Raw genomic sequence first — 10,126 nt, 5'->3', positions numbered from 1 at the left:
GGCAAGGCTGATTGTTGGTTTACATGGTTAGAAACAAGCTGTTCTGAGGATGTAAACAAGGTGCTGTTACACGGTAGGAAACAATTTATTCATGACACATCCCCAAAACTGAATGAGAGTCAAACACTGGTGTGACCTAAAACATCTTTCACCTACATCTTTACCATTATCATATGTATTAGATTATATCGTAGAACTAAAAAGTACAAGATTATCTTTAAGATCCATAAAAGTGCATTTGGCAGCTATTATGGTCTTCCATCATATAATAGAAGGTTTTTCTGTCTTTGCTCATCCTATAACAGGTTTCTCAAGGGACTGGACCTCTTCCCATAAATCAAAAGCCCTACACCAACATGGGACCTCAGCTTGGTACTTGAGTGTCTTACAAGGCCTTCCTCTAAATCTATGGCAACCTACTCCCTTCTACAGCTGTCTATGAAAATGTCATTTCTATTAGCCATTATTTCTGCTCAAAGAGTGGGTGAGATAGGGGCTCTGATGCCATACCCTGCCTTCTTTAAGAATAAGGTCTCACTCTGACTGCATCCCAAGTTCTTGCCAAAGGTATCTTTGTACTTCCACATAGGTTAATTTATGCATCTTACAGTTTTCTTCCCTATGCCACACTAGGATAAAGGAGATGCAACATTAAATATACTTGATGTTAATACCCTCTCAACCTTTTACTTAGAAGCAAGCCATTGAGGAAATCTCCCAGGTTTTTTTTCTTCCATTTGTGGACAATGGTCTCCAATTTACAAACAGAGACTGTTGATGGATATCTGGCTGCATTGCCTACTGCTATCACTCTCATGATCTTCAACCTCCCTCTAGAATATTAACTCACTCTACAATCACTCTGTATTTCAGTATCCTTCCTTGAGAATGTTCTCATGAGACTTACGTGGAGCTGCAACTTGGACTTCCATTCATACATTTTCTGAACACTGAAGTGTCTAATAACTCAGCTTCTGATGCTATATTTGGCTCTTCTGTTCCATCTTCAATCTTAGATTTGACTCCAAAGTCCCACCCCTGTGTAGAGGGTACTGCTTGATAGTCGCCTAGAGTGGAACTCCCATGGGAAACTGCTTGAAGAAGAAAAAAGGTAACTCACCCTGTTTTGTAATTGTGGTTCTTCAAAATGTGTCCCCTATGTGTACTCTACTAACCTCCCATCTCCCCTCTGCTTCGGAGTTCTTTACAACAGACTCCACAGTAGAAAAGGAACTGAGGGTGGTTCATCCCTTCATGTATATATCCTCGGTGCAGGGCATGAGGCTCTGGCAGGCGCACGCAAGGGCCGAATAGACACTATCTAAAATCTCCAATCTGAGGTGCATAGGATTGGAGCGCTCATGCGGAGGGGAAGGGGACATCTTGAAAAACCACAGTTACTGCATAGGTAAGTAACCTCTTCTTGCTTCATTTCACAACAGTTTGAGGACACACTAAGTGCATTAAGTCTAAGTGGATTTCAGCACTAGATGCTGCCTTGCCCTCTCCTTTAGAATCACCATCTTGAGCTAACTTTCTAGTTTGCTAGCAAATACCTTGTGATCATCTTGGGAACAACATAAATCAACACAGCCAATTTTGTTCAGCTCCAGAATCAGCATTGTCACAAAGCTTGCAAGAAGGTTCTGATAATGAGAAGAAATTCTGTTCTAATACATATATCTATTCTTATTTTCTGCCCTGCTGCAGTACTGCACACACATGCTCACAAATTTTATAGCATCTTTTTTTAACTCAGGCTAATTCTAATTTAGAATGGTCTCTGACCCACAGTGCCCTCTGTGCATAGTTTGGTATTTGTTCATTTTCTCTTTATGATGGTTGAATGATTAACATTGGTTGCTACTTCCCATGAGTTGTGCTGTCCATCCGAAATAATGGATCTGTCACAGGGGTAAGGCAAAACTTAGCTTTTTTTAATCTGTATTTTCAGCTTATTCCTAGTGTGACTTAACTGATCTGACCAGCCTGTGCTCCTCTAGTATTCTTTCTAGGCTTGGCTTATCTTCCCTCACAGGTAGAAAGCAAAGAAATGTTACATGGGGCTAAAAATGTCCCTCTGCTTGTTCTCTTCTTCAGTTCAATGGTTAAGTGTTGGTAATTTTCTTAGATACTAATTTGCCTCATGAGTGTTGCATAGATCTTTACATCCAGAAGGGATGATCAAATAGTCTGACTTTCTGCCTAATGCAAGCCATGAATGTTACAATAGTGTTTTCCTGTTCAGATGCTGAAATGTTTTGCTCTTCCTTGTAATTAATTATAATGTCTAGAATACCAACATTGCAGCTTGTATTCCTATGTTCAGTAAACCTGTGCTATATATATGTCACACTAAAACCAAGCTAACCTGTTAAGAGAACAAATTCTGTATATTTGTTTTATACCTTATTGATGTCTTTGATAGGGCTTCTTCTTTATGTGAAGCAGGTAAGGATTGACCGGCAGGTTTATTTTAGGTAGGTTCTAGATGACATACATAATTCAATACTAAAAAATCCCAAACTTTAACTGAACTTTCACTATGTACCCATTCCTTAAAGGGGATGTCAACTGGCAATCCAATTAGCTTAAAAATTGGAAGTAGTTTCACGTCCTAAACTTGCCAGTTTTTGTGGCTAAAAATCAATTTTTTCTAATTTTGAAAACATTTTCCTTTCTCTCTTGCTCCAGTGGAAACTAGGAAACTAGCAAAGTAGGAAAAACAGTGAAACTGATAATACACAAGGTGCTGTCACCTTTGCTTGTTGGGTCATGACTTCAATTAAACTATTTGCATTCATTTAGTTAAGCATATGTATAATTGTTTTATGGGTTTGGGCCCCTATATTGTAAGCTCTTCACAACAGGAACCATATTCTTGTTTCTGTAAAGTGTGCAGCACGCTTTTGGGTATGCAAAACCAGTGCCTGTGTTCCTATGTCATATGATGCCTCCTGTTACACTTGTAATGGTCAGATTTTAAGAAAAAATGCTCTGGTAGGCAAGCCCATAGAATATATGCAATTCACGCAATTGTTGCTAAATTAATAAAACAGATTTTGGACCTACATTCACATGATGAAGTGAATGTCCTGTTTCTGCATCTAGCCTTTCTCAGGCATAAGTGGTGCTTATGGCTTTTCATATTTCACTTAAATTGGCAGTTCTCTATATGATATAAATGTCTGAACAGTTTTGTGTCTTAGACCCATTCCCCATAGCATATTAAGTTGTCAACCACCCCAGCCACATTATGTGAAATAGATGCAAATTTGTTTTTATACTAAAAACTTCACTAGCAGCCTGTAGCCTTATTTTTATAGAATTTCATATTGGAATATAAAAACCTTTGAAATCTTAATCATACTATGCAACTCACTTCCCTTTCAGTGAATCCAATGCAGCTTTAGAAATATTTGATAACTACTGTTAGACTTCCTCTTTCCTTACCAAGTTCCTCCTCCATTGTAATCTTTTTGTGGTGTTAAGTCTTTCTCTCCTGCCAAGATTTGTTTATACTGACTTATTTTTATTGTACCCTACTGATTTTCTCTTCATATTCCTGGGAGGATTATAGCAAGTTCCCACTCTTGCACCTCTAATGCTAGTCTTCCATTAATATTGTATTGGATGTAACAGCTAATTACCATTTGGATATTATATGGATGTTTGTTTACATTATGCTACAGACATTTTGTCCTCTCAAAACTTTTTGAAACTTGTTTCCATACTAGCCTAATTCAAATTTTATTTTAGTATCTGTTCTCCTACACTGTACTTTCAAGAACCACCTTTTTGGAGCTGCTTCTGGTGGAAAGAGTTGCTTATTCCATTGCTGTTCAGTTCCTGATCCCTATGTTAAGTGACAGCTGTGGCGTTGAGCCTTATGGGTCTTCTGTAAGCATGACTGAAACTACCAACGCACTTCATACAAAACATTGAACAGCTATCCAATGGTATTTTGTATTTCTGGCTAGTTATGTATATAAGTGGCTGTTTATAAGGTAGAAGCTAGAGTTTGACTTCTCTGAGAGTGCATTTCTTGATTACTGTGCCCAATAGATTGGGAAATGGTTGGTGAGAGTCAGACCATGATTTTTTTAACTGGTATCAATGAAAACATATTAAAGATTCATCACTCATCAAGATTCAGTGTTCTAAGGACATTTCATAATTAGAACATCTTTGATTAAATCATCAGTTTCCCTTAATCCTTCCCTCCTACTCACCAATTTAATGGGTTTCTATTAGTGAGAACCACAGTTGGAATTTTAAGAAATATTTTCAAAGAAAGGAGGCCAGATTGGGGGGGAAAAAAAGAAATTACACTGAAAATGCCCATGCAACTGGGACTTAGCTCTGGTTTACACTACAAGTTTAGGTCAAATTTAGCAGCAATAGATCAATTTAACCCTGCACCCGTCCACACAACGAAGTCATTTTTGTCGACTTAAAGGGCTCTTAAAATGGATTTCTGTACTCTTCCCTGATGAGGGGATTAGTGCTGAAATCGACATTACCGGGTCGAATTAGGGATAGTGTGGATGCAATTCGACGGTCCTGCAGCATGGGGCAAGGGTCACTTGCTGGAGGATTCTCTGCACCTTGAGGTCTTTAAACCACGATTTGAGGACTTCAATAACTCAGACATAGGTTAAGGCTTTGTTCCTGGAGTGGGTGGGTGAGATTCTGTGGCCTGCATTGTGCAGGAGGTGAGACTAGATGACTGTAATGGTCCCTTCTAACCTTAAGTCTATGAATCTATAAGCCCCGGGATCTTTTTAATTTCATTTCCTGTTTGGCCAGCATGGCGAACTCAGCAGCACAGGTGACCATGCAGTCCTCCCAGAATGTTTCTATGCTCCCCCATCATCTCTGTCGACACCTTTTCCGAGCTCATGCAGTCCTCCCGCACTGATAGGGCACTGCGTAATGCATGGAGGTGTTCAGTGGCAGAGGCCAGGAAAGAATTGCTGCATTTGCTTAACGGCAAAAGTATCATGCCTTGCTAGCGATCCTGCCCGAGCCAGGTCGCTGTGTCAGCCTTGGGCAGGGGCATGACCACTTTGTGAGCAGGAAGGCCATAGATATAGACATTGCATTAGGTAGCTTCTGTAGGTAGAGAAAACATTCCTGTGCATTTGGCAAAGTGTGTGGCAAAAAAAGAGAAGCCCTGTAATGTAGTGGTTATCATGTTCACCTAACATGCGAAAGTCCCGTAGTGTAGTGGTTATGTTCACCTAACACGTGAAACATCCCTGGTTCAAAACAGGAAACTGTTCCATTTTCTGACTCCCCTCCTGCATTTTTAGTCTTAGGGGAGACCACGCTGTGAAATTTTACTTTGGTTAACCAATAATTGATATAATTCAATATGAAAACTCTCTCTAAGTTACAGTCCTGGGTTCCTTACCCTTTCAGGTGCTCTGATATATTATATATGAGCTGCTCAGCCTGCTGCCGGTCTGGGGCTCCGTCCACCGGGCCTGCTCAGCCCGCTGCCTGCCTGCGGTTCCGATCATCCAGGCATGCAGTGGGCTGAGCAGGTTCGGCAGATGGGACCCTGGAAAAAAGGCATGAAATGATTGTCTGCCGTTCCTTTCATGGAAGGAGGGAGGAGAGGGGGCCTGACAACATGTACCCAAAACCACCTGCAACAAAGTTTTTGCCCCATCACGCATTGGGCGCTTATCCCAGAATTCCAGTGGTCTGCGGGATAGCTATCCACAGTGCACCGCACTAAGTCGATGCTAGCTGCGGTAGTGAGGATGCACTCCGCCGACTTAATGCACTTAGTGTGGTCATATGCATTTCACTGTATAAATTCGATTTCTAAAAAATCAATCTAATTTTGTAGTGTAGATGTATCCTTAAAATGATAGGCCTCATTTTTAATTAATTACATTCCATAAATTGGGAGTGATACTAAGATACCTTGCTTATAAACTCTCATTACACAGAATAAGGGGATCAGTTTTCCTTTAGGTGTTGTCAGCAAGTCTCTGATCTGTGCTTTGGCTGGCTTTTAAAACTGGAACCTTTAACAACTCCAATCCCACAAGCTAGTTTTTGTTTTTGCTAACAGGGCTGTGATGTATGTAAATTCAGCAGTAAGAGATACTCATTTACTGTGGACATGTAAACACAGATAAACATCCTTCAGTCTTTTCTGGGGCTAAATACATGCTAAAAAGGTAATGAGATAAACAGTGATTCTTCAGTTTAACATTTTTTTTTTGAGGGGGCAAGCTATGAAAATGATGGATCAACAACAATCATATTCATGTGATGCTCCAAGACACTGAAGCTAACTTAATTAAACCTTTTATTGATTGCCAGTGGAATGCTAAACATACTCGCCTTCACACCACAGCATATGTAGTATTAAAACAATAGGAGACATGATCATGGCTAGACAAAAATCAGCCAGCCATATAAAAGCCTATTTTCTCCAAGCACTCCTCTTCCATTATCTCCAAACTGTGTATCAAAAAAGGGAATTAGACCTGACCCTAAGGGTACCTCTACAGTGCAAACTATCCCCAAAACAAACCAAAACCCATGCTAGCCGAGTCTCGGAGCCTGAGCCTACAGACTTGAGCTCATGGAACTTGCGCTACAGCACTAAAAACAGCCGTGTGGACATATCCACTTGGATGGATTGATTCAAAGTGTCCTGGTCAGATGACATTCCATTTGTAATAATTTAAGAAGCCTACAGAACAATCTACCCACCCTCTTTTATTCATAAGATCTTTGTGTCAACTTGCTGCATTCATCCTAGTGGTGTCACGTAGAAATTAATTCTACTTCTAGAACTGGAGATGCTATATAGCCATCATTTCTTTGGTGGTCCCTGCTATTTGAGAGCCAACCTCAGCTGCCCAGTGCCAGATAAGTATTTGCAGCCATGAAAGCATAGAGAGAGAGAGAGATTTAAGGACTATTTCAGAGCAGTCTGGCTGATTTGAGACAAAACAAGGGATATGTTTGCCCATGTTGAATCTCTAGTTGTTGGAGACCCGTCTAGATAACCACAAGAGAAAAGGAAAAGCAGTCATCTGATAGTATGATAGGAATTATTGGGAACTGGAGTGTTTTTTCTTCTCTCTTTTTGTCAACCCCCTTCCTTCTCCCTCTAGACACGTTGAGGCTTTCCTTAAACAATTCCCTTAGACAATTCCTACTTGAGTTATGCAGGAGGCTTTCTTCCCCAGATGGCTGTTGATGGTAATGAATTCACATTCTCCAATAGACAAGGTTATATGTGTCTAGCTCTCAGCTGAGGCTGGATCACAGATTCTTCAACTCTAAAACATAGGCCTCTAGTACTCAATGGAGAACGCTAGTAGCAGGGCCAGCCACTAGACAGCAATATTATGCTCACAAAGGCACCATATTAGTGGTAGCAAATGGTCCCACAAAAGCCCTGTTTCTTGAAATAGGTATGAGTAGTAGGGGACAAGTGTAATTAATTAAAAGGGAATCTCATGGAGCAAATTCCTATATATATTTTTATATATACTAGGAGGCAATATTAGTTTATAAACCAGTTGTGTCTGGAGCCCATAACCAACAATAATCTTTTAGTTTTAGCTTTTAGTTGCCTCCTGCTGGATCTGTAGAGACTGGTCATCATCATCAAAGAGCTGGCAAGGCACCTGTTGGTAAACATCTCTTGTTTTCCTCCATTAAATTGGAGAGATCCTGAAACTGAAAAAATGAGACTTGCATCTCTTCCACTCCCCCCACCCCACCCCCTTTAAAGTAAACTCTATATAAACACCATGCTGAAACCTGCTGAAACGGGGAATGGTAAGTCAGCTTTCAAGAGACTGAAATAAAAGTGGAGGAGAGAGAGAAACAATTATCTAGCAGCCCTGCAAAAAGAGGCAGACTGAGCCTGGAGCTGGTTTGAGAAGAAATTGAGTGCTTGTCAGTCTCTGGTAAAGGAAAATACTCAAGAGAGTCAGAGCCCTCTGGTGAAGACCGCTTACCCCCATCCCTCCAAAAAACTGTCAGCCTTATAAATATTTCTCATCTCATGTCTTTCTTTGAAATGCCATCCAACAGAGCATCCTCTGACAGGCTGACAGTGCTGAGCATTTCTCCAGAGTCGCAGATTTTGCATTCAAAAAGTCAGTGTTGTGTTATGTACCTTGCTAAAAGTGAAGTTCTCATAGTAATTGCTGGTTTACAGAGGTCTCACTTTAAGTACTTATTTCTCCATAGTCCTATATTTTATTAACGTTTGAATTCTAGGAAATAAATTATACTATTCATTTCTCTTTTTAGAAGAACAAAACATAGGATGACTTTAGCTTGTAAAGTAGGGTGACCAGATAGCGAGTGGGGGGTAATAGAAGCCCATGTTTAAAAAAAAAAAAAAGCCCCAAATATCAGAACTGTTCCTATAAAATCGGGACATCTGGTCACCCTATTGTAAAGCATGGCTGCATAACATAGTTTTGATTCCAGTATTTAAAGCTATTTAGCATCACAGCTGGAATAAATTGTCTTTTTTAAATGCATTTTATTGTCTGCTGAAATTTCAGGGCTGGCATTTGTCATATCCCTCATGATCATTGTGATGTGACAAGCGAGGCTTACACCAAGGAGAGGGTTTGGCACAAAGACTGGAACTTCTTTCTTCTCCTTTTCCCACTGATGCTATTAATACTGAACAGAAATGGCTTGTATGCGGCCCAAACAGTATCCATTTGAGACAGCAGTCTGTCAGAAGCCTAGAATGTGTGCAGGAGTAAGACTGGGTCTAAGAGGAAGAAATGAAGCTAACTTATGTCTGCTGCTTTCTAAAACACATTGTGTAGGATTGCATTGTTGTTTGACTTCTGTTTTCAGTTCACAATTTGAAATCAAGTACCTTTCCCCTCTCAGCTGAATTTTTACTTGGAAAATGAACGAGAACCCCAACTCCAGGTATGGGTGAAAAATCCTTTTGAGGACCACGGCCAAGCTGCTGCCAGCCAAAGGAAAGAATGAGATTCATTTAACAAAAGAAATAAAGCCACTCATTCTTTATTAGTTGTACAGTACTTAGCATTTATTTTTTACTTTACTGGATCTGTTGTGATAGCACAATGGAGCCTTTGTCATGTTGTCATTAGCTCTGTTAAGTGTATCTAGTGCCATAGATGTTTACTACCCTTAAAGTCCCTTCAGAAGCAAAAAATTGAGTTTGTTGCTATTGTTCAATAACTTTTGTTTTAATAGACAGCAATTTTGAATTTACATCGGTCCAACCAGTGATTCAGTATGAAAAGATCGCTCACTCCTAGAGAAAGAGGAACCAGAGCTGGTCAATAGGATCCTTCTGACTGCCAGGTCTTTGGTCCAGAGAGAAAGGTGGGAATGTGACAGTAGCACTCACTTTACCGTCTTGCTGTCTGGAGAAGAACAAGGCACCATAATGCTGCTTTGGCGCATGTAGAGCAAAAAGACGTTAGTAGCACTGATTCATGAATATGGGGTGTGGAATATAAAGCCGCCGCCGCCTCCTCCAAAGATCTGTTCCACTCTTGTATGTTAGGCACAAAATGAATAATATATCTGCATGATAGGAACTTACCTTCTTGGTGCCATTGTGGGAATATATCATTAATTGTGCTGTCTCTTTTGTGCTAAAGTATTAAAGGTAGACTGCAAAGCAAACATGATTGTCAAGTGAGAGTTTATCATGCTTCTCTGTGAAGGCTAAAGTGTGACTGATGGACAAAGTTGGTATTTGATTATAGAAAAGTTAGGCAATGATGGCTGTTTGTAGTTCTAATACCCCTAGAGGGCTGATGACTAAATGGAATATTAGCTACTTGTATCACTAGAATTAGCGTCAAAAGGAAAATCTATTATTACAACTCCAAATACATGTGAGCTGAGACAGCATAAAGCATGGGTGATGGGTTTGTTTTTTGCTAGAGCTTTGCATTTAAATAGCTCTCGGCTGACAGACCACCTGCATCAGCTTGATACATCAGAAATATAAAACATTACCTTCTCACTACACACACTCTACCATTTTTCAATTCCTCTGCAGGGTGGGAAACAAAGAAGGTTCTGGAATTACACTCTGTCATGTTCTAGAAATCCTTGTTTTAAAATGGCA

The 10,126-nt window shown here is 40.1% G+C and overlaps 1 protein-coding gene across 1 annotated transcript in view; it reads right to left on the bottom strand.

Annotated features, from left to right (window-relative positions):
- Nucleotides 1-7,385: 7,385 nt before the first annotated feature.
- Nucleotides 7,386-10,126, bottom strand: part of MARCHF3 (membrane associated ring-CH-type finger 3) — a 146,535-nt gene continuing 143,794 nt past the window's right edge. The window contains exon 5 of the mRNA XM_030566277.1: nt 7,386-7,716. Within this exon, the coding sequence (XP_030422137.1) occupies nt 7,645-7,716 (72 nt within the window). The 3' untranslated portion in view covers nt 7,386-7,644. The remainder of the gene's footprint in view (nt 7,717-10,126) is intronic.

Source organism: Gopherus evgoodei, chromosome 6 (assembly GCF_007399415.2).
Source record: "Gopherus evgoodei ecotype Sinaloan lineage chromosome 6, rGopEvg1_v1.p, whole genome shotgun sequence".
Classification (NCBI taxonomy): domain Eukaryota; kingdom Metazoa; phylum Chordata; order Testudines; family Testudinidae; genus Gopherus; species Gopherus evgoodei.
Note: the sequence above shows the minus strand (reverse complement) of the source record. Positions and strands in the feature narration are given on the sequence as shown.